The following is a 25,677-nucleotide window of genomic DNA, read 5'->3' on the forward strand; positions in this document are numbered from 1 at the left end:
ATATGGATTAACATCTGTATTTTGAGAAGTCTTGAAACAATTGTGGTGTCTTAAGCCATCATTTTAGCTTTGTTTTAAAACCTTTCCAATCTGTAAACTATTAAGTTGTTGTTAATAACTGATGAAGGCTATATAATACCCTTGGTAAAGTTGGCTTTGAGTTTGTCTGAACTGTCTTTGTAGCGCTTGTGCTGAGGAAACTGATCTTCTCTATTTAATTTTTAAGGGAAATACATGCAGATGATGAATATTCTGAAGCCTATTGCATTTGATGTGATCCACTTCATGTCCCAGCTCTTTGATTACTATCTGTATGCAGTCTATACATTTTTTGGCCGAAATGACATGGTAGGTAGAAGCATTTTTCATTTTCAAGTATCACTGTACATAGAGAATGAAAATACAGAGGAGATTTCTTTGCCTAAAATGCTACCTAATATGTAATTCCCAGAAAAATTAGTGGCAATAAAATGGATTTTAATGTAGGAGTAAGAAAAGGTTGATTAGATCAGCAATAAGGGAAGGAAGTACTGGGAGCGTTATTGTCAGTGAGACATTAATCATATTATGTTTTGAATAGATAGATTCTCTATTCTTTTTCCCAGCACTATTGAAAAGGAGGAAAGACAGTGTGAAATACCTAGAGGTAGTGGTGGAAAGTGGGTAGCAAAGGAGATTGCAGAAGGAGGGTGGTATGAGCTAGACAATAGAAGGTGATTGAATTTTTCTGTATGTATTTCTCTAGTTTACATGAGAATAGCAAATGTAGGAAAAGGGGGCCATGTAGTGACTTAAGTTTAAGAGATTTGAAAGGCACTTTTTCATATCTAGTATTTTCCTGCCAAACTACTTGCATTAATAAAAACAATGGCTTTTTGAGTGATCTTGTAGTTGAAAAAATGCTTGTTGGCAATGTCTTTATATAATATAGATCAGCTGTCAATAGAATTGTCTTAATAGCTGCATGTGAAAACATTTCTCCTATCTTGGCCCCTAAATGACTCCACAAGTAACAGTGTTGAGGGGTTCCAAATCCATCATAATTTGTTGGCAAATGGTAATGAATTTTCAGACTCAACATTTGGTTCTAAAATGTTTTGAACTATTTGGCAGGACAAATGTGTTTGCAATTTATGTTTACAACATTGGGTGGAGGGTGTTTTCCTTTTGTTGGGTTTTTTGTTTTTTTGTTTGTTTGGGGTTTGGTTTGGAGCTTTTTGGTTTGTTTTGTTAAGATAATTGGTTTCCATTGGCTTAGTTGCTTTGCTATTCGCATTGTGTTGCATTTATTGTTCTTTTTTTTGCACCTCCTGTTTTGTGTTTCTGAAGTCCATACCAGCTTCCTCACTCTGTGCTTCTAACAGAGAGCAGCACAGTGCTAGGCAGGTAAATGTTCTAGCAGATGGGTGGTAAAATTGTGATGTTTTTGTACTGTGCCTAGTATTTGTTTTGACAGATTGTTTTCATGGGAAACACAATGCTTGCAAGGGTTTATGATTGTAATAAACCCTCTTGTAATGCTGCTTAAATGTCCTCACTCCCCATAGTGTTTCTAAACCTTTAGAAATTAGAGATGGGTGATGGTATGTGATTTAGACCACTCAGAGAGTTCCTGTTTTATTTTTGTTCAGAAAATAATGTCAAATGGGATTCTTAGAGTATGCTGGTATAACTTCCTTAAATGTTTAAAATAATTTGTGAATATTATGGTTATTTTGTATATGTGAGTTAGTACACACCTAAGGAGAGTGGTTGGTTATACAGAGTTCATTGCCAGCTTAATGAAAACCAGGGATTTAAAATATATATGTTGAGTTCTATGTCTGTTCATGATGCTGTCATTGCTTTTTCCAGACCTTCTTCAAATCATTATCCTATGTAATCAGTATTAGCTTTCTTCACTTCCAAAAATTAAACACAGTGTTGTAACCAGAATTGGTTTTCAAAACTTCTTTTATTTGTGGGCTGCAAATTAAGCCTGCCTTATCTCAAATACTGGATCAAGAAAAAACAAAAATATTTGCCTGTATTTAACATCTACTCACTAAAATTTAAGGCATTCATGAACATGCCACAAAATAGTTTTTAGCAGAAACAAACTGAGATGAGTTTTCTTTTCTTCTTTTTTTTATTTGACAGGACATTGCAATAATTTGTAAACTTACTTTTTAAAATAACTATAGGAGGTTATTATAAGAGGTAATTACGATAAGAGGTTAATGATAAGAGGAAAAATTGGTGATGAACAGAATTCTTTTGCAAATTATTTAATGCTCTGCTTACTAGCCTTACTAGCTCATCAGTTTATGGAATTTAAAAATCTATAGTTCTAAAAATAGAAATAGCAGAAAACTCGAATGGAGTCAGCTGTACTGATGAGTGAAATGTTCATAGTGGAGCCATGAGGTTCTGTTCTTGTGAACTTGTCTCCTAGATCAGGTTATAGATTTCATCAGAGTGTACTTCCAGTGGGAATTCAACTCAGATGTAAATTGTCATTTAATGTATGGAAGGATTGGGGCAGATGGACATTTTAAATTTGAAACTTCAGATGCAGTAAATAGGGACCTAAATTATACCTGTCTGTATTCACACAGAGGGGAGGAGGTCACATAAACTCAGATCCTTCCTTCCCTGATTCAGCCTACTGAAAGGAAGTCTAATAATGCAGCATACAACAATGCCCTAAATAATGTTCAGCAAATTGCCTTTTGGTGTGCATCACATACCAGAACTGTATTCAAATCCTTCCAGGCTGTTGACTTAAATTTGTGTTTGTTACACATCCCGTTTCCACTTTCTTTGTAGTGTTAGTTTGTTGGGGGGTTTTATTAACAGTAGAAGATAGAAGTTACAATAATTATGCGTGTCAAATCAGACCTTCAGTTTGTATAATCCATTGCACTTAGCAGGAATTTAGTGTAGCTATATATATGCATGTGTATACATATATAAATAAAGTAAATACATATATATATAGCATAGATATATTTAACTATATATCCCAGCTGAGCATCAGCCCCATACTCTCCTGAGCCATGAGCATGAAGATGGCACATTTCTGAGGTAGACCTTCTTAGGCATTAAGTAATAATGATTGTTTATAAAGATCAATGGTTATAATTTTTACTTATGCAAGGTATATATTTGATGATTACAAGGGATTGTATAGCGAGAAAGAGGAGGGAAAACCATTTGACTTGGGTGTGGTGTGAATGCAAGGCTCAGAGACGGTGTTGTAGGGCACCATTCCAGGCTCATCACCCAAATGAGAAAATCTAGAGTCCTGCAGTTAAATACAGAATTATAACAATAAAAGATACTGGATGTTTTATTGGTATGAATGATCCACTGTCATCTTCATGGAAGATACTTAGGTCATTCTACACACCAGTGAAGTGTTGAGTGCTGTGACCTCTGTTGATTTTCTTTTCATTTTGTGTGGTTGTGATTTTGTGCTAACATTTTAATGTGAGTTGTAGATAGTCTTTGCAAGCTCAAGTTTTGCTGTATAACTTTAAAGTTTAAACCAAATAGGTGTTCTTTCCTAACTTAAGTAGAATGTATTTCTTCCAGTTTGAATCAACAGGATTGGGCCTCAGTAGCAGCAGATTACGCACCACACTGAACAGAATCCAGGAGAGTCTGATTGATCTGGTAAGTACCTGGATGTTGTTAATGCTCAGTGGGATAGAGGTCTGTGTGTGATGTTCAGGAATTATATTTCATCATGGCTTTTTGATTTTTTTCCTCTTTTCACATTCAGTGTGAATGTATCTAATAAACCTTTGTCTCATAACAAAGGCTTAGTTTCGTGATGTAGAGGTCATTATTGTATGAAATCACTTGTTTCCAATGTACAGCAAAACTAATTAAATAGATTTTGCTAGCTGTAACAGTGAAATTTGATATTTAAATCTTCTGTTATGATTCATGTAATAAAGAGAGACAATTCAGTATTATCCTTACTAACAGACATTTTATAAAGAGAAGTAGATGACTCATTTTTATTCAGTAAAAGAATAGCAAAACAGTAAGCTCTCCTGAAGATTGTTCACCTTTCAGGATAATAGAGTTTGTATACTAAGACCTTCCTTAATTTTGGGGAACTTTCCCTGATGTATTTTTTGGATTATATCCCATTGGTCATTTTGTGATTTATTTTCAAATTGTGAAAAGTAAATATGGTGCTCATGTCACACTGGCAGAAAATTACTGTCCTGCACAGGAGGATGGTAAAAGAGACTGTAGGTAGTTTTTGTAGATTCAGATGAACAGCAGAGTTTATAAAGAAATACTGCTAAAAACTACACCAGAAATGGAAGTTTGAAGTTTTCATATTCCATCTAAATATAAAACCCTTGAAACGTTTTGAAGAAATTTCCTCAGGGTATCATAAATGGCTTGTATAGTAGTTAATAACATGGATGCTACAGAAAGGTCGTATTTTCTGAAGTTTCTATCTTAGAAAGAGGAAAAAGATGTTCTACTCTGACTTGCACAAGGATTTGACACTCTAAGAAATGTACTTTATGCTTTTTTAATTCCTTGAAGCATTATATCAAATCCTAAACTGCTCTCTCAGAGAAGCATCTTAAAAGGCTTGGAGACCATTTCTTATACAGTCAGTAGAGGGAGCATAAGATAACTAATAACCCTGGGCCTGTGTAAAGGAGAAAAAGGCTTCTTGATAGCCTTCTCAAAGGCAGTGTATGCAGAAAGAAAAATTAATTAGAGGAAGTACTTGCAAATGAATCAGTTAAAGATTATGGAAAAAAGGCAAGTTATGGAATTAATTTTTAAAATTTCTCTGTGGTGATGGTTCCTGACAGTGCTTTAGAGACTTCATATTTTTTTTAGCAGTTAAAATAATTGAAAAAATTTCCAGGAGTGAAATGGAAAAATAACAGCTGTTTGTTTTCTTCCTCAGTCATTAATAGTACTGTAATAGATAATGTTATTGCCAGTTGAAATTAATAGCTATGTTCAGTGTAAGATCTGAAAGGAGAAAGAGATCTTAGCTGACTGCTGTTAGCTTAAAGACATTCCATGAGGTTTATTAATATCTTATGAACTTAAGCCAGTCTTATACAATAAATGGTAATTTTTAACTTTTTAATTTATGAGGAAGTTAAAGTGTTCTGGGTATTTTTGTTTGTTGTTTGCTTACTTTTAAGAGTTTGTGAAAGTCAAGGTTCATTTTCATTCTGTCATAAAAAGGGTATTTCTCGAGACTGCATGGATGGTTCTGAACTGCTCAAGGGATTCAACTCTCTTATTTTAAGTTTCTGTAAATTGCTTTCCGAAAGTATTCATGTTTGTGTTGTGGCATTCATTCTCATGGCCTGTTGGGAATTTAGAGTTGTTGTCTTGTCTTCTACCCATGGTAACTTTATTAAGGGCTTAATTTCTGTCACATTTCGGTTCCTGATGGCAGCATCAATATTTTATTTCCTTAAAGATAGTCTGAATCTGACAGTTCTGAATCTGTGACCCAAACTTGGCCAGACTTGCATAGAGATCAGAATAATTTCACAAATCTGTCAGTGTCTGTGAAGGTAGAGCTGCGTGGTCTATATCAAGACTCTTCAGTAAGTTAGACTGGGTAATTTCTAGGTTTCCTCTTGGACTTTCTCAATTCCTTTTTTTGAGATATGAGTGAATGAAGGCCTCTTTACTCAAATTTATTGTCAGGAGTTAGAGGAATAATTGGAGGATTGAGTGGCCACCCCCTCCAGCTTTGTGTGTATTCTGGTAGTTTCTGTTTGGGATTGAATTAATGCTATCTAGTTTATACCAGATACCTTTTAAAAAAAGATAATACTACTTTTATTGTTATTCAGCTGAATTTTAAGTTTCCTTTGTGAAGGAAAAAGTGATGTGGAATGGGAGTTCCACTTCTGGCAAGTTAAAGCACTGTGTTCTTTCTTGCATTTTTGTAGTATGTTCAGTATGAAGAGTATGGAGGTCGATTGGAGGCATTCCCTGTAACTCCTTATGGAGCTGCTCTATTTTCCCATTATTACAGTGCAAGAAGTTTTTGTCCTTTAATACATACTGTGCTTACAGTATGCTAACCATACTTGGAAAAGAAGTACTTTCCTGGATTTTATTTGGACCACTGAACTACTCAATCAGATTTCTGGCTTGTGGCCAGTGTGCAAAAGGCTGCAGCAATTTGAAGCACTTCCTCAACTCTTCCCTCCATCTCTTCTCATGCATCAGGTGCCTCCTGCTTCTGCTGGGGGTCCTTGTCCCCTCTGAACAGGATTCAACTGTAGCTGAATCACTTATCCACAGTGTTTTGGAGTCTAATACTTCATAGCAAAACCAGCTGTACTTTATAAACTGTAGCAAGCAAGTCCTGTAGTTTAGATTAATGTTTTACACAGTGAACAGGAAATAGCTGAAATTCGAACATCTATTTAGCCCTGCTAACTTCTTTGCAAGGCAATAATGTGACCTCAGCTGTGATACAGTTATTCAATGTCAGTATGTATCTCCTGCACTGATAAATGATAACCTACATTATAGTAAACAAAAACCCCCAAACAATAAACAATGACCAAACTGCTTCAGTTGGTAGTAAATGAGCTCCTGCTGGTCATAACTGGGATACAAAACATTTTTAATTTGAACTTTTCTTAAAATTTGGATGTTCTGTATGATGTAATCAAAATGACAGTGTTGAAGGTCTTCATTATGACAATGATAAAAGGACTTAACTCATTACAATTGAGCAAGCATGTTCTTAAAACACTAGTGCTTTAGATAGGCTTTCAATCTCAAACTGTTACAAATTTAATAATAATGAAATCCAATTATGGCTTTTTTAAAAATACTGTACTGCTAATATGGATACTGGTTTAAGTATGATATGAACTTTCTTTTGGTAAATAAATAGACTTAGTTAAAACTAAAGAAAAGAGGCCTACCAGTTAGCAAACATTTATTTGCTTTCTTATAGTAAGTTATGTGGAAGTGTGCTGACAGCTTACAGTGATTGAGTAAGCTGTTTTCTGTATGTAACCTCCTTGTCTTTGCCTTAAAGGCTAAATCAAAAGTATAAGAAACAAAAGCACTGTGAGTATTTGTTTTAAAGTAATTTAGGGTTCAGTTTCATTTCTGAGAGTTAAGAGAACAGTATGGCTTTCAAAGATTTATTTGGCCACACTGTACTGAACTTCATATACGTATCTGAACTTCATAGTCAGGTCTTTGCACATCTAGCACAGAATAGCTTTCATACAGATTTCTGCTATGCAGCAGCTTCAGAGTTAATACATAAATAATTACTTCTGGATTCTCCAGAAGTAGCACTCTACAAACACTCTACTCATTTATAGAAGCAGATTCTATTAAAAAGAAAACACAGAAATAGAATACTGAAAAAGGATTGAAGAAGTCTGTTCTTTCAGCCTCACTCAGATTGGCTTAGATTAGGCTAAATACATCAGAGCAAGTCCCTGTTTGAGTTGCTTGTATTTCCTCACTGACAGTTTCCAAGTTGGTATGTAGAGGTACCTACACACATTGTCCTTGTGTTTGTAATTTCTAGCAGGAATGTTTTTACACAGTAATGATGTCCATAATAGTTCACTGAGAGCTTTAAGCCCCTAAGTACAAGGCACCAATCAGTTTCTTGGGTGCTTTGGTGGGAATAATTAGTGTTTTGGGAGGAAAATACTTTTGATTCCTTGCTCTTTCTGTTTTTAAGCAGTTTCCTTATCTTCCAAAAATGTAATGTAATCATGATACTGCCGTTGCCTAGATGTTGTTTCTGAATGCCCTGTGTATCTAAATAGCTGCTTTGAGTGATATTGCTGCAAAAAGAGATTTGGGGACCAAATAACCATGGAATACTCATAAATAATTAGTTGCAAACAGGTTTGCTCAAGCAAAACTGAAATTTGGAATGAAGTTTCTTAAAGTTACTGTGTCTAACAGCAGTAGAAAATCACTGTAGTAAAGTATCTAAGCATTGCAATGCAATGTATGGAAGAGTAGATGGAAGGAATTACTGATATAGATGAGTATGGGTCAATGTATTTCAGAATCTGTCTGTAATTTGGCTTTTGGACTCCTTCTCTTGAAAGTATATGTCTTTTGGCAGAGTCAGGTTTGAGACTCATGGTGCAGAGATGGAAAATGTAGATTTTTCAGATGTTAAAATAAGATAAAAATTGTTAGGAATATTTTTTTTCTTCCTGTTTGACTTCCCATCCCATTTTGGCTTTGACTCTTTTATCCTGTAGAATGGTACAATTCAGTTACATTAGTCACAGTGCTGGAAACAAATAGTTTGGTTTTACTTAAAATGTCACATCACAGGCCTACATTTTGTAGTGTGGATGGGTCCCCTGTTACATATGGTTTGGCAAAATACTAGTGGCAAACTGGAGAGTCTTGGCTGTGGAATTGTTTACCTGACTGGGCTGTGCCTAGCACAGGATGCAGCTCCTAAAGGGCACAGCTAAGGTCCTCAGTGACATGGTAGCTGTGATGGTAGCTAAAACCTTGCTGAGGTTTTATTTGGCTGAAGATATCTTGTGCAGCATTTCTAATCCATGCTTGGTTTCCTGCTGCTTAAAAGGAAAAAAAACCTGAAGAAAAAAACAAGAAAACACAGTTTGTGGGATTTCTCTTTCCCCTCTTTAAAAGACATTTCTAAGTGTACATAATGACAGTTTTTAAGGTGTTGTATGAATTGCTTGTCAAGGGAAGAGAACTGTGTGTATACAGAGTTCTGACATGACAAGCACTTTGAAATGATGCCAGGTCTTCAGCAGGTGTTTTACTTCCTCATGTTATTCAGAGGTCTTCATACAGTTTTTTTTTTGTTTATTTGACTGTATTTCCAAGTAGACTGGAATGATTTACTGAAGCTTTTGAGCTTATTTAATTGGATGTATTTTCTAGGTTTTGGTAATTGCTTGGTCTGTCTTTAAGCAGTCTCTGGGACATCTCGTGTTTGTCACTTCAGACTCTTCTTGCTGGACGCTAAAAATGGGCTGTTTCCAGAGGAGTGCAGGTGTCCACAGTGTCACAGGCTGTTTCCAGAGAAAATTTCTTTGTACAAGAAAGCAGTAAAAATGTGTATGAGCAGACCAGACCAGCTTATATGTTTTTTGGTTTTGGGGTTTGTTTTTTTTTTTTTTGGGGTGTTTTTTTTTTTTTTTTTTTTTTTTTTTAGTTTTTTTTTTTTTTTTTTTTTTTTTTTTGCAAGGCAGTGGTTCAGGTTCTAATGCTGCCTGTGCATGTGGTTTTCTGTGGAGTCTTTTTATTTTTTTAGGGCATAGTTCATGACTAATTTTCTCAGTTGTCTCTCAGCACACAGGGGTTCCTCATAGAGGCATTGTTACATTGAGACAACCAGTAGTAAATAAACCTTCCAAATTCTTGCACCTTTGAACAAAAAAAATCAATGTCAAAGATCCCAGAAGTTTCACTGCAAACTTAGTTGAACTGTTTTACTGAAGCCAGTGGGACTGACGCAAATGAGGTTTGGGACATACTTGGTTTGTGACAAAGAGCATGGAGGATCCCCACTCTTGAAACCAGAACCTCATGCCTGCTCAGAGGCAATGCTGATCAATTCAACCCTGAGGACAATGTGAAATGTGTGCACTGTAAATGTTTGGAAGTTAGGGGATCCCTTTAATGGCTCTTCAATAATGCTATAAAGATTCCATTTGCATGAAAAGGATTGTAAATAATGGAAAATTAATAGCCTGGTTTCTCAAGATGGTTTGTAGTTTGTTTTTAAAGATTTGGTTTCTTTAAAGCCTGTAGAGTGATGATTACATTGTTTATGTTTGATTTACTTTCTTGCAAGTTGAGGCAAGATTACCTTCTTGGTAAGTTTTGTGCCCCTCAGCTAGAAAATAGAATTTTGCAACTTAAAACCTAGTAGGAGTATTATAAAATACCATTTAAAACCTTTACATGTTTACAACATATTCAAGAAGTAGTTTTACCTTGAAAGCAATGTGCTTTTGCAATTGGCCCTACCTGTAATTGTCAGCATTCAGCTTCAAGAACAGTTAGGGATGTGTAAGCTCAAAGGGGAGGGAAAAAAAAGCCTGAGTGGTTGCTTTTACTACATTTCTTGTGATAAAAAATTCTTGTGTATTAAGCATCTACTTGGAGTTAGTTGAACTATTTTCTGTCAGCTTTTGAATACAATAAGAAGTTATGCTTTCTTTGATCAGTTTGTTTTCTCATAATTGATGCTCATGATATTACAGAAACTATTAATTACAGTTTTTTAAACAGAGATGATGGAGCTGTCCTGTTTTATGTAAACATTTGGGGTTAGTCTGCTTTTCCTCATCCATCAGCACATAAAAGTTCTTGGCAGAAGTGTTGGTATGTTGTGGCTGCTGTAGACTGTTCTAATGCCAGAACCTTTTCAGATAGCACAGTTTTGTCCATGCTTTTTGACCACCACTTACTCCTTTTACTCAATCTTACTGAAGATTGAGGTTTCTTCAGTAACATTTTGAATTATTGTAAAATTAAACCTAAAATTTTTGCTATTGTGTATGTATATTAAATCAAAACAATTCTGAAACTGAAATCTTATGCAGAAAGTATTAGGCCAGAAGGAGAGCAGTTTTAAAAGATTATTGGTTATGAGTGTGATCTGCAGAATTCGTGTGCTGGGGACAGGTTGCAGAGATTACTGGTTTTGGTTAAAGTTACTGGAGATGAATGATTGTAATTATCTGTCAACATTTCACCATACTTGGCAGATAATCAGTTGCTTCAGTAAAAAGTTCTTTTGGATAACTGAAATAAAAGTGTTTTTGTTCTCATGAGATCAGCCCTGTAAAAATGTCTCTCTTGCAAATTAAATATCAAATTTTTAACTTAGATGATTATCTTATATAGTTTATACTTCCAATTTAGGTAATTAGTTTATAGTCTCCTCTTCCTGTTGAGATGGAAGGCTTAACAAAGGCTTGCCGCTGGGTTTAGCCAAACTTGAAATAAAAATGTTCTCTTGTTACAGATAACATTTTTAAAAGAGATTGAAGGAGAGGCTTGTTCCTTACACAGATAGATTTTATTTTTCTACCTGTCATTAAAAATTTTCTTCTTGGGTATAAACAATTAAATGATAAAGTGAAGTACCCACCAATGAAACAATATCACACTCCCATTCATCTGATACCTGTTATTTGCTAGTACATACCTTTTTGTTGTAAAAACATGTTCCAGATGAGTTTTAATTCAGCTGTAGGTATCTTGCAAAGATACTTCCCAAAGCATACACTGTAGTTCATACTACTGTTATTAGCAACCCTTGAATAGGTGAAGCAGCCATAAGCCTGCTTTAACACTTCATCTTGGTATTTTCAAGTCTTTATAGCAAAGCAGCTTGTAAAAATAATTGCTAGTTGGGCATGCCTATCATGTATAGCATTAGAACACACAGTTCTTTTCCTGTGATAGTATAAGGAAATTAAACTGAGACTAGAGAAAATTTAATAGGTTAGACCTGCTGTAAGGTGTCTGCAGGCAGTACTGGTTAACCCATCCTGCTGTGCCTCCTGCAGGTTGGTTATTGTTCATTTGGTTATTGTTCAGATCAGTCTGATGCTTTTAATATTTTTTTTTTAACACTTGGAGTTTTTTCTTTTTTGGCAGGGAAGGAGAAGAGCATCTTGTAGTTTGCATCAGTTCCGTGTATACCTTGAAATGATTTTATCAGATCTATTTTGTGCAGTTTTCTTACACGGATGGTGTGTGGGCTGTGATATGTCTTTGACATATCCCAGTTCTGCTGGATCAGCAGGACCTGCTACTGAGATGCAGGGAGGAGCTAAGCAAGTTTATTCTGCTTTAGTATTGCTCTCTGCATGGTTAATGCTGGGTGCTACAATATGTTCTCAGTGTAACTTGACATTTCTTGAAATTCAAGTTCAACTGGCTGCTATTTAATTTTCTGGCTTCTACTCCCTTCTTCTTCCTCTTGAGGCTGGCAGTTTTACAGGACCCTGCTTGTTTGCTGTGGTACACAAAGGAAATCTCTGGCAACAGACATTTTCTTGCAGATTTTCTTCATTACTGGAAGGGTTAACTTTAGCAAGTCCAGTACACTGAAAAACATCTGATTTCTTTAAATAGTCTGTAGCCTTTTTTCCTGTTCCAGCCTGTGTGTTTGCCCCTTTATTTTCCTCTTTCAGTCATTTGATCATTTCTATTAATGAAGGCAGGAGGAAAAAACACATGCATCACTGAGACTCTTTCAGAGTGATCCTGTGCTTCTTTGGAGTATTGGCACACTGGCTGTTTGCTTTTTGCTTTCAACATGCTTTTGCAGTGCCTGCTTTTTAGAGCAAATTAGGGGAATGAAATGCTCATGCTGTTTGGCCATGATATTTGAACCAGAGTTTGACTCCCTAGTTGAAGGGACCTAGCCAGTTCTCATGTACCTTTTGTGTTCTTCAGTTGCAACACATTTTTGGTATTTAAAAGATGTCACTTACCTTCATGAGAAGCAAAAAGGAAGAAAAAAAGGTTTAAAATGTGTTTGAAGTGGCAGGCAACTTTGAAGTGAGATAAATATGAAATGAATTCTTCCTAATATTTGGCTTTTACATAATTTGTAATTAGTCTTTGAAAGAAAGAAATGTTCACTTAAATGTACACTACTGATACTCTTCCCCCAGCTCTGTCACTCATTGTCTCTCCTAAGGATACAGCATTGTTTGGTGAGCTGTGGGTTTGGCTGCTTTTGTCATGTGTAAAGACTTCAAAATTGATTTTTTTTATTAAATTTTTTCTTGGTTGGGTTTTTTTTTTTTAATCTGGGTTTTTGAGAATGGAATGAAGTGAAAAAAGTAAAAGAGTGGACAGATAAAGAGGGATTTTTAATAATTAATCAATATTGTCTTTGGCTTAGTTAATGTTTTTAGAGAATTGATTGTTGTGGCTAGATGATTAGATGTCATTACCTATCTGCAGTAAATATGTGCATGTGCTCAGGAAGTACCTTAGAACTCTCTGAAAGAGGTCACAGGATCTTTAGCAAATATCCAGACCCTTTGGCTTGCTTATCCATTCTGATAAACTCAGCAGAATGCAAACTTCATAGTATTGTGAAGCATCTAGTCATTTTAATTCCAGATTTATCTGGCTCAGTGTGAACACAGATCAGAGAAAAGAAAACCAATTCTTGAAATAATATAACATTGTAGCTAACCTTTATAATTGTTACTATACTCAGTGCAACTGTATCTGATCACATTTGCCGTAAGCTTCTTTTAGAAGTTTTATCTTCTGCTCACTGGTCTATTTATGTGAGATCTTTTAGTGCTAGAAAGGATGTGTTGATGGAATTTCTCAATCAGCAGTCCTTGTTTTTAGTGTCAGAATTTCTATGGGGAACCATCAAGGTTCCCTGCTTTATTGGCTTTTTATGTCTGTAACCTAATTACAATATTTTTTTAAGAAGTCTGAAGGTACTTCCTCACTGTTGTTAGGTGGAGCTCTGCTTTCCCAGACTGTGCATTGTTCCATCTGCTCTAGCCCATTTTTATATTTGTGTTTGACGTCTCTGGAGATGCAGAACTGAAAGAGCCTTTCTGATATAGCAAATCCACCTCCTGTTGCCTTGGGCTGTCGCACCACAGGAGGAAACTGCCAAATAAAATCTGAGAGAGTTAAAGTGGAACTTGTGAATTTTTGTTCCTCCACACCTCAAACCACTTTTAACAGCTTGGCTGCTATTATCTTCTCAGTTGTCTTATATTCTTAATGTCACTTTTGGTTTGGCATTCATCCAGGCAGCAAACACATTCTGGTGCTGCTTTGTCCATGGCAGCAAAGTTTTGATTTCTGCTCATCCTGCATCACTTAAATGCTCACTAGGTCCTTACAAATTTTGACATAATCAATTTTCACCTGCCCTACCTTTAATTGCTGTGACACTGCCACAATGTCATGTATTTTATCTGTCAGAATAACTGCCCTGTTGATTTTCCAGTTTTCAACTGATTGTATGTGCAATACTCCTTCTCTTGGTGTTTCAAGGTCTGCAATGAAATATTCCTCTTTGTCTCAATCCTGACATATAGCATGAGTGATGCCACTACTAATTTCCACGAGTGTTTCAGGTGCTCACTGCTCTCCTCCTTAAGCAAAAGTGTCTGAACAAAACTTGTTTGAATAGCAAGTACTCTATTTCAGCTCACTTCTCACAGTTGTTCTCTGCTTGTGGAGCCCAGAAGAAATTCATGCCTACTGTTGTGGTTAGCTTGAGTTAGTTTTGTCTTCCTCTTTCCATAGTTACTTCCCTGCAATTTCTTCTGGCTTTATTTCTATCTCTAGTTGAAATAAACAAACAATTCACAAACCTGAAAGCTGCTTTTTTTCATTATGTTGTTTTTGTCTTTATTTTTTTCCTTTGTTTAACTGCAATTTCAGAATTACACTAATTTGTTTTTTTGAGTCCAAACATAAATGTTATGTTTAAGCATTATTATTGTCATATTGGTTGGTTGTTCCTATGCTGTTTACAGCAGCCATGTTGGACCACTGATTTTACTTTTGTGAAAGTTATTTTTTCCACTACTTTGCCACTGTTACTGTTTTTGTTTTCATTCCATACTAACAGGCTGATATGTTGTAGCATCCATAGACTGTAGACTCTGGCCAGGGTTTCTGTCCCCAGGGTCTTGAAAGGCTCTTACTAAAATCTGTGCCATATCCTGCCTGTCTTCTTACCTGTTGTGGGTGCTGTGCCTTTCCTTTGTAGCATTTCTCATCTTCTTGGGGCCTGTGTATAAGCATGGTATGAATAATTGATTCAAGCCAACCAGAACTACCTTTATGTTTTCATGCCCTGAAACCCTCTGAAGACTGGGAAATAGCCAGGCTTCAGAGAGTGTCCCTTTGTACACCTGCTCTGGGAATTTCTTCCTTCTATTATTCCTCTTCTGGCTATACCCTGTACTTCGATTCCTTAAATGTGGGGGTAGAATTTTTTCTCAATTTTTTTCCATTAATTTTGGAACAAGGTACTGGTATATAACCTGTTTCTCACTACAGATTCTACTCCTTTTTTGTGAATATTTCCTTGCTTTCTATGATCAGGATGTCTTCAGGATAGAAGTTTTCATGGAATGGATTAATTGAGGTGTTAGGGCATGGGTTGGTCTTGATGATCTTAAAGGTCTCTTCCAACCTAGTGATTCTGTGACTGAGAAAATCAGTTGTTTTTTACCTAAATTGGCCACTGCTCATATAAGCAGTAAAGCCCATGCAGAAGTAACATTTCTTTGATATTTGGTTGCTGTCTTTATTTTATTTCTCTTTATTTGGTTGCTGTCAGATTGAAGATACTTTCTCCAAGGATGAGAAGTCAGTCTCCCAAAAGGGAATGGGGCTAAAGCCTCTTTGGGGGTTAAGATGTAGTGAGAAGGTTTGCTGCCCTTTTTCTTTTAGCTTATTTTTTCCTTGGCTACTGATTTACATGATCTGAAATTTTTTACCCATTTCACTATGCTGTTTAAATAAAAATAGGCTTGATTTAAATTACACCCTAGAATTTGAAACATTCCTTCATCTTATCTGGCATCTGAAACTGTTCAGCTGGAGCCATCCTTGCTGGTTTTGTGGAGTGTAATTTGTTTAATTCTTTGTTTCAGGATGTGTCTGCTGATCCTTCAGGGACTCTCACAGCTGCTGAAGAGAGAAAAGAGAAGGTTCCAAGCCCACATCTCAGTCATCTTGTAGTTTTGACATCTGGCAATTCGCTGTATGGCTTGGCAGAGAGAGTGGTGGCCACGGAATCCTTGTAGGTTGTTTACTGTACACACTGTATTTGTGATCACTGAAAGCTATTGATTTTTTAAGAAATTATGGTTACATTCCAAAGCCTTCTTGATGGGTCAAAAATTCCTACCTCTCAATGTGTTTTTAAGTATGAGTGATGAAGTTGTTTTCTTAATTGAAGGTTCTGGAGTCTAATTCTTTGGTCTAGCAACCTGCAAACACAAGAAATGAAATTTTACTGCAGATGATCCAGTAATTTGTGACAATACCTGGCCAAATCTATCGTGAAAAAGTTTAATTTCAAAGAGGCTAGTGGGAATATTTAATCTGTATGGTTCATTTTCACCTTATATGAAATACTTGACTCAGAACTGCTTAGTTCGTATCAGTTTGGTTTGAATCACCATGTTATTTGCAGTGGGTGGAAGTGTACCTGTGTCACACCTCAGGAGGAGACATTTTAAAGAATTAATGCAAATGTAACAAAGTGATTTTTATTTGATAAGAATAATATTAAGAGTCAGCTAGAAATGATTTTTTCTTCACATGAGATGACACTTAAAGATTAGGAGTTAATTTTTTTTTCATTTATGCTTAGTTGGAAATATATTTCCTTATGTAGTTATTAACAAATTCTACCCCTGAGAAGGAATATGAGATAAATTTCTGTTTTATAGAATCATAAGCATAAAATTAATTGGGAATGTTATTTTGAAATTCTAAGATGGATTTATTAATATTGATGTTGACTGTCCTGCAGTGGAAATTGTGTGACTCTTTGTCACTTACTTTACTAGACCTTGGCTCAGACTTTTGCTATGTATCCTCAGAAAAATAGAAATATGAATTTTTGATTCAAGCCTTAGTCTCTTTATTAAAATATTTTCTTGTTTGCAAATACATTTTAAAATTGTCAGAATTGAGACTGCTAGTTGATATGCTGGCATGCAACTGATACGGTTCTTCTCAGGACTAAATTTTCCAAGTTTGCATATTGTTATTGCCAGATATGTCAGCTGTAGAGTAAAAATTGTAAAGAGACATGACAAACGTTGCACTTAGATCATAGTAAATTTTCTTTGCTTTCAAAGGGTATTTCTGGCTGAGCAGTTTGAATTTCTTCAGCCTCATCTTGATGCAGTGATGCCAGCTGCCAAGAAGCCTTTTCTTCAGCAGTTCTATTCTCAGGTCAGAATGGTGTAATTCACAGTTGATTTTCATACAGAAGATTTGAAACTTGTACAGTATGGTGAAAATACTTTTATATCATAGTTATATATTACTCCTACTGGCCAGATATTTACTCAAGTGAATTTTATTTATTTTCTATTTCAGACAGTGTCAACTGCCAATGAATTACGTAAACCAGTTTATTGGATTGTTGCTGCTAAAGCCATTGATTATGAACAAATGCTTCTCCTCATGGCTAATGTGAAATGGGATGTGAAGGAAATCATGTCACAGCACAATGTATATGTAGATGCTCTTTTAAAGGTGAATAGTTTGTGGGAAATAGTGTGCTAGAGTTTATATAATATAAATACTAAATTGCTGTAATACTTCACTAAAACTGTTAAAGTGGCATGGCTAGGACAATATATCATCCTTACAAATGGAAAATTACTATGAGATCTGTCCAGAAGTGTCATTAATCTCGCTTCTAAAGCATTGTTTTCAGTGATGATATTTTGACTACATGTTGTGTGAAAGTGACCAAAGAAGTTTAATGAGTTTCACGTTGAAGTCTTGAATGGTAGAGAAATGTGTAGTAAACAGAGTAACACTGAGGGAAATTCAGTGGCCAGAGATAGCACTAAAAAAAAAAACCCAAAACACATTATTTGCTGTTCTGAATAATTTTGCTGATTGTCTTTCAGATGTATCATAGGAGCTGTAGGTCAAGTCAGCACCAATAATGATCATTCAGTATCTATGAAGTTGCTATATGTAGAAGTTAACATTTGAAAAGGAAGCTAAAGAGAAGTTATTCACCCAACTTGTCAATTGCATTCAGTAGATGTCATTATACAATTGCCATGTCTTATGGCATGCAGAACTAGTTCTTGGGACAATCCCTTTCTCATCCTTTTATATATGCCTAATTAATGTTTCTAAAGGTCTTCAGAGGGAAGTTCTGGCAGTGGTAGAATTATGCTAATTAATTATACTATATTAATTACTAATTCTTTTCAGAGAACCCGAAAATTTTATTTTAAAGATGTGTGAAGTGTGAATCACAGAAAAAGCTACACATCTGTGTGGAATAACAGTTTGGATAACACCTTCATACTTTGTAGCTCTTCTCTGCTATAAAAAAAAAATCAAGGCAAAGAAGGAAGAATTTGACAGGATGTATCATTGCATTGGATTTGATGGAATCTTTGTGATTATCCTTGTTTATGCTGCCGTTACCAGTTTGTGCTTAAAATAATTGATCTTGGGGGAAAAGCTTTTTTCCTGTGTGAGTTTGCAACTGCTGATGAACTTGCTTCAGGACAATCAGAGCTAATACCATTTAAAACCAGTTTTTGTCTCTCTATTCTATAGCTAGTACTAGTTGCTACAAAAGCTTTTAAGTAACTGCTAAGCAATGAGTGATTTTTCAGGGTACACTGGGACTCCAGGAACATCAGATGTGACCACAGTGACTGAAGTAATAATCAACTACTTTCAGTTGTCTGCACACATACACAAAGTTCTATATCCAGTCATAGCAGTCATATCCATCCATGTTGGAAGCAGATAAAGTGGGGAAAGAAGATTGTTGAAGAAATAGGTTATGGAGCGTTAGGCGCCTTCATCTTCAGAGGAATGAGTTGTATGCCAGTTAAAGCATGACATGGTGGTACCCTGCATCTTGTTGTCAAATTCATCTTTCAGAAAATTTGTGTTAAATGCCAGTTGGTTACTGAAGTTCTCTTCTGACTTTCTTCACTTACTGAATTTTGGAGAGGGTCTGTAAGAAAAAAGGAAAAGGAAAAATACCCTAGATTAACAGCCTTGGAAATAAAATCTCTGTTGGGCAAGTATAGTCATTTGCACTGCAAATGACTTTTGCTGGTTATACATTCATTACTATTCTGCTTGATACTGAAGTAATTTGATACTTTTTTATATGATAAAGGCTTTAATCATTGGCAGAGGGCTTCTGTTTCACTTCAAGTCACAAAAACCATTGTAGCAGTAAATGCATTCAGTTATGACTAGTTTCTCACTAAAAGTATCAGCTGAAATCCTTCCAGGCCATTGATGACAGTGTGGAAACAGGTGCCTTCCTTTAACCTGTACTGTTACCTAGTGCTGCAGTGTGGTCCTAAACTGTTAGATTTGGCCTCTTTCAGAGGCTTCTCTCAGTTCCTTCTAAAACATTGAGGAATTACCTAATGTGAAAGGTTGAAGACTGAAAAGGGGTTAACGTGTATCTGAGCTTCTCTTTGAAAGCCGGTGGGGTGGGTATTTAGATGGATTAAGAGATCATCTCTGAATTTTCTTCAGTGGCTATGTTTTGATTTAAAAATTTAAATGTGAATTTAGGGAGTAAGGCAATGAAAATGGCATTTGAAGGATAAGCTCCTTGGCTCATTTTCAGAGGTGTCAATTTCACAGAGAACTGCAGCTTTGAGGAACAGAGCAACAGTTCCTTTAAAAAATATCACTGAGGTAATGTTGTGAGTGATATACTAGAAAGTGAAATGTTTTCTACTTTACACATTGAGTTGTCTGCAGTTTGTGCCTATTAAGCCTCTCTTCTTTGCTCTTACTTTTCACTATTCTCTTTCATGTGCATCTCTAATTAGTTGTTGCTGTTGTTGGATGTATAGAGTATGATCCATTTTTACCTTAAGGAATAAACATCTTTCATGTTTTATTAGGAATTTGAAGAATTTAACAGGAGGTTGAATGATGTGTCTAAGAGAGTCCGTATTCCATTGCCAGTCTCCAACATCCTTTGGGAGCACTGCATACGCTTGGCCAATAGAACTCTTGTGGAAGGGTAAGTATTTATGAAAGTCTTACTTTGGGGTAAGTATGTATATAATGTTAATGTTTATTTTATAGAGTTAAAAGTTCTTATTTTATAGTGTCCTTGTGAGTTCATGTGCTTTTGAGGACCCTAAAACTATCAGTGCTTAACATACTCCTTAGCAGTTGTTTCACAATCTGGTGCAGCATTAAGCCTAAAGAGGGTAGTCTTGATCCTAGATAATGCTGAAGAATGACATTGAATGTTTTACTGAAACATTTGAAAATACAGTATTCTTTCAAAGAAACTTCTATACGAAAATTATCATTTCCTAGCAGAGCAAAGAAGGAAGTTACAATATAATAGTCAGTACTTCCATGGTGATGCCATTTATCTTTGCCAGGAAGGAAGATGGAGTTATCAGCACTATCAGTTTTCTTAAAGTAGCTGTGGAACATGATTTTTCCAAATTCATCAAGAACAGGGAGATGTCTTAGTTGGCTTGCATGAGCACCTTAGTCAGGAACCTTGCTCATCCCTCGCTCTTGTAATCAGTGTCCCAGTCTTTTTGGATTCAATTTTGTAGCCTGAGTATTGTAGACTTTTCATCCCCTGAATTTATTTTTATGGTTTTGTCCCATATGATTGGGCTACATATGATTGGGCTCTTACCAGAACTACTTCTGCATCATAGAATATGTGCTGTCTTCCACTCCCTCTACATGTTTCCTTACTTCTTTCCTGGTTATCTTTAGCCTATTCACTCCCTACTACCTATTTTACTCCTTTCCATCCCACTCTCCTGCTGTCTGCTCTAAATTAGGACTTGAACAAAACACCCTTCTTCTCCAAGTCTTAGTTACCTATTGAGAATCATCAGTTCCACTGCTTCCATAAAGCCATCATTTTTTAATCTCCTGCCCATTTTTTTCATGCCATCATCCTTTTGCAGTCTCTAGTGAGATCAATTTCATGTTCAGGGTAACTAAATCTATGCGTGACCTGTCTCTGACTTCTCAATTCCTTCATATAACATATGGCCTATACAACTAGCTCTTCTTTTTTAAATTTTATTTTCTACTTTCAAATAAAAGAAAGTGAAACAAAGGCCTATCTCTTCTCCTCTCAGTTCCCCTTAGCTTTCAAGTCAGTAACACTGTCAGTCACTATCAACCTCCTCCACCTCAGCTTTCGTGTTTCAACTTGTTTCCTTTTATTACATCACATCTCATTCATCTTTTGTGGCTTCAGTGTTCATGAACCATTTAATACTTATCTGTGAAGATCATCACTCATATGTCTTGCTCCATACTGCAGTTTAGGTTCATATTTGTGACTTTCTATGAAACTTTGACCTTTACTTTTGCCTAAGCAGGTTGGACTAGGAATACTTTCCTGATACAATTTGTCCTGTACCGTTTCTGAGAGTGCAGAAAGTACTCATTATCATCTTCTCCCAAATATTTGCTTGTAATTTCTTATTCTTGGCCAGTTCTGTTATTTTTACTTATCTTGTAGGTTCTTTTCCCACTGTGAAAAGGGAAGGAAGCTGTTCTGAATAGCTGACTCTCTGAATTTGTAACTTGTTTTATCTCTGCATTCAATGAATGTATGGAGTTAAAAGCCATACATTTTCTCATCCAGTTAACTGACCAGCCAGACATGTTTCTCATCCAGTTAACTGAAATTACTTTCATCAGGCTCTTCTTTAAATTTAATCCTTCCCTGTCTCCTAGTTCTGTGTTCTCTCCTGTTTCCCAGCTGGCTTCTTAAGCCTACTGAAAATCATCTGCTAGTCTTCTGTGAAGCTCCAGAGAACTTTTGCCTTGGCCCTCTCTCTTTTTGCCTCTGTTACTTTTGCATTCTGCAGATTCTTTCTGTGTACCAACTCTAAGTGTGAAATGTATTCATATTCTTAACCTGACCTTGCTGTGCATCCAGCTTCCAGCTGCATGTTTCTGCTGCCTCTTTGGCATCAAACCTAATCGTCCAGGGAGTGTATAATAATTAGGATCAACTTTGTGAACCAGTGAAAAACTGAGCTTATTTTAGATTTGGTAGAGGGGAAGAGTGAGGCAGGGCTGTCACTTATGGGAGCAGCAGGTGCATGAGCTGGTTTAAGTCACTGTGCCCCTGACCCTGTACACAGTTGAAATTGGTGTCCTTAAGGGCATTGCAGTGTCATTTCCTTTGATCTTGACAAATGCAGCTCCACATCCATCTGAAGAACTACAAAGATTGTTTTCCTTGTATGTTGCCTATCACTCCACTGTGATCCTTTCTAGTATTTCCCTGCCCTTAAACTCATCTACTCTCTCCTCTGACTTGTCACTAGTTTGCTGTCAACCTTATTTGCTGTTCTCATTAAATCCTCTATTTCTCACAGAGATGAGCCAGTGCTGCCACCCTTCATCCTCTGGTTGCTGTGGCTGTTTTTGAACAAGTAGCTTTGTGTCTTTGCTGCTCCCACTTGGTTCAGCAAGCTCCTGGTGACCATTCCTAAAGCTGCTGCGGTACCTTTCAGACTCCAGTGGTCGTGGTCGCTTGAAACCGCTGTCCAGTGTGCTAATTAGCATTGGTTTAATTTCCTCTAACTTACTTATAGTGAGTTGTTCAATGTAGGATTTTTTTGTGGCTTTTGGTAGAGGAGGGTGTGATTTTTCTAAGTGTCACTGGGTACAGTGGGGTTCTGTTTGATAACTGGGCTAAAATGTGTTGTACTAATGCAAATAAAGCTCTGCAGCAGACATCCTAAGAGAAGTTCTTATCTGCTCCTAAGAGAAGTTCTTGTCTGCTTTTGACTTAAAATCATAATTTTTCCCCTCCTCAAGGTTCAAAACACTAAGTTAACTTTGAGAAGCAAAATTAATTTTTGTTTCCTTCTAAGTTCTGCTTTGCACTGTTTCTCTTTTTAGTTATGCCAATGTAAAGAAGTGCAGCAATGAAGGACGTGCCTTGATGCAACTGGATTTTCAGCAGTTCTTAATGAAACTAGAAAAGTTAACAGACATTAGGCCTATTCCAGATAAAGAATTTGTGGAGACCTACATTAAAGCATACTACCTGACAGAAAATGACATGGAGTCCTGGATAAAAGAACATAGGGTAAGAGTTAAATTTGCATTCTTTTCCTCTCTATTGAGGAAATTCACCCCAAAGATAAAAACATGGTAACAATTATAAATAGTCAATCCTTCTATGTATTAAAAATGAATATAGACATATATGTGTATATTTTCATTTATTATAATAAAACTTACAGGAAGATTCATTCTAATAAATATTATAATAATATATAATATTATAATATATCTTATTATGGAAGCAGTATAAATATAAGTGTATGTGTGCATGTACATGTTCATTTTTATCATATGAAGTTAATATATGTTAGACCTGCTTCAACATCTGATGACTGGGGAGGATGACTAAGCCAGTCACATCTGTTTATTATATCAAAATGTGTAGATAATTAGAGAAAAGGGAAATTGTAAACCTTTGTGAGCTCTTCAGTATATGCCAAAGTGCACAACTTGGTCATCAAGAATTACATTTTGGGATCACACCATTAGCTTTTTGTATTGCCTTTAGGAGTAGCTTGCTTAAACCAAGTTGTAAGGCTCAGTGGAGAAGAATCATTGCTTTTTCCTTCCTCATTTGATAATGCTTAATCAGAATTTCTTGCTAAGTCTATATTTGTGTTTTGAAAACATTCAGATGCTTTCACTCTAGCATGAACTAACAATTATAGCAGATCTGTGTAAGTCATAGTCACGTGCTATTGGAGATACCCATCTTTGAAGCAAAAAGTCTTTTAAAGTGAAGCACTTGAAATCTGTATTTTGGGATTAAATCCCACTAGAAATGGAGGAAAGAAATATGTCTTTGATTGAATTTTCCTTGTATTGCCTGGAGCCCCAAGAGAGATTGTGAGCTACGGGGTTGATGACCTACAGGGAAAAACTCTTTTTCAAAACACAGTGGTGGAAGCTATGTTCTGGATAGTGTTAAGATATAAAGGCTGGCAAATATGGTGTTTCCACAGGTGTTAAGAATTGTTTTCTTCACATTTTTGACATTTTTTCCTCCTTTATCATACACTGAAATTAAAATTGTTTGGAGACTTCAGACAGAAGCATTTAGAAGCTTATTGGAAATGGGAAGTCAAAATAAAAAAGATCACCAACATTTATCGCAGTTTGTGAAAAAAAAAGTCTTGTGTTGAAAGCTTAATAATTTGCATATGTTTTCCCACCAAGCCTCCCAAAGAATGGAAAATACATTAAAAATTGATTTATCTACATGTTCACAGAGTTACTTTATGTGAACTCTTTCCAGTACTTTTAAAGTCATAAGCATTTTCCATTATAAGCCACCGTGTAGCAAAATACAGTTTTGTTCTCTGCCTCAACTATGAAAACTATCTAGACATGACTGAACTGCAGCTTTAAATCTCCCCTGTATACTGATGCTTCTATCAGTTGTGAAATCCACACTGAGTATGTCTGTGTATTTTAAAATTTTCTGTCTTTGTCTGCTGTTTTATTCTGCCTTAACATAATCTGTTTTTGTTTGCCAGGAATATTCCACTAAGCAGCTGACCAATCTCGTGAATATTTGTCTGGGCACCTACATCAACAAAAAGGCAAGACAGAAGCTGTTAGCTACCATTGATGACACAGACAGGCCTAAGAGATAACTGGAGAAAGCTGCTTTCTCTCTGACTTGTACCTTTTTCTGTTCATGTGAAGCACGCAGACATTTCTCTCATGGACTAATGACAATATTAGAAATGTTGTGCATGACCTTTCTTAGCAGCATTGGAGGCACTCTGAAGTGACAATGTTCTAAAATATGACTTTTCTAATCTGTAGAATTCCTTTCTGTCATATTTCTTTTTTCTTTTTTTTCTTTTCTTTTTTTTTTTTTTGGTTACTTGCCCTTAGTAAAGGGCCACTGTGTATCATTGATGAGCTATATGTTTTACAAAAGTGTATACTGTAAGTAAAATCAAAATCAGAGAGAAACACAATGGCTTAATATATCATTGATGCTCTTTTTAAATAAAAGGGCTACTTGAAAATATGATTTCTTTCCTCCCTGCTTTCATCTCCAGAAATTGTGCTGTATTATAGTCCAGTGTAAAGTGAAAGGATATGTATAATAATTTAATCTATGTATCCTGCATGTGGATTAAGAGTGCAGACCAACTAAGTACTCTCATATTAAAGCCCATCATCTTCATATGTATTTAAAATATCTGTTTATTTCAGAATTAATTTAGTCATATCAAAAAGATTGACTTCAGATTAATAGAAGATAATAAACATTTTATGCTAATATGATTTGCTTGTGAGACTTTTTTTTCCAATTCAACAATGCAAAATGTCAGCAGTAATGCCAGGGAATCAGAGTAATGTTTTTCTGACTGAAGTTTTGGATTGATGTTAAGATAATCTTTCTGTTTCCTGCCTTGCTGTAGGCATCCTGAGTGATCTTGAGCAAAGTAAAATGGCTTGACTGCATGCGTGCCCTAGAAATCAATTTGTCAGAGCATCACTGACTTCACTGAAATTCTCAGGTTTACCTTTGGTTTTCAGTATGTAAAGTTTCAGGAACTTATTTTTTATTACACAATCAACTTTCTGGAGTGCACTCAGACCATTTTAAAGGAAACTTTGAGCTAATAGGTAAAATAAATTACAGAGGCTGCAATCCAGTGGTGTGTACAGCATGCTAAATTCTCAGTTTGGGATTCATACTTGCCATTGTACATTAATTCAGACATGAGGGAACCAGGAATTAGTGAATATCAGCAGTGCTGCAGTGACAGAAAGTTGCCCCAGTAATGCAGTGACAGAAAGTTTCCTCATGGAGTCATCCTGATTGTTCTTTTCTGTGTCCTGATTTCCTCTTCAGAAGTGTACTGA

The 25,677-nt window shown here is 35.9% G+C and overlaps 1 protein-coding gene across 1 annotated transcript in view; it reads left to right on the forward strand.

Annotated features, from left to right (window-relative positions):
* VPS50 (VPS50 subunit of EARP/GARPII complex) overlaps positions 1–25,092 on the forward strand; it is a 76,318-nt gene extending 51,226 nt beyond the window's left edge. Inside the window, exons 21-28 of the mRNA XM_009085956.4 lie at positions 227–348; positions 3,577–3,657; positions 15,657–15,805; positions 16,875–16,971; positions 17,119–17,277; positions 19,656–19,777; positions 22,663–22,852; positions 24,327–25,092. Coding sequence (XP_009084204.2) covers positions 227–348; positions 3,577–3,657; positions 15,657–15,805; positions 16,875–16,971; positions 17,119–17,277; positions 19,656–19,777; positions 22,663–22,852; positions 24,327–24,446 — 1,040 coding nt within the window. The 3' untranslated portion in view covers positions 24,447–25,092. The remainder of the gene's footprint in view (positions 1–226; positions 349–3,576; positions 3,658–15,656; positions 15,806–16,874; positions 16,972–17,118; positions 17,278–19,655; positions 19,778–22,662; positions 22,853–24,326) is intronic.
* Positions 25,093–25,677: the final 585 nt, after the last annotated feature.

Source organism: Serinus canaria, chromosome 2 (assembly GCF_022539315.1).
Source record: "Serinus canaria isolate serCan28SL12 chromosome 2, serCan2020, whole genome shotgun sequence".
Classification (NCBI taxonomy): Eukaryota; Metazoa; Chordata; class Aves; order Passeriformes; family Fringillidae; genus Serinus; species Serinus canaria.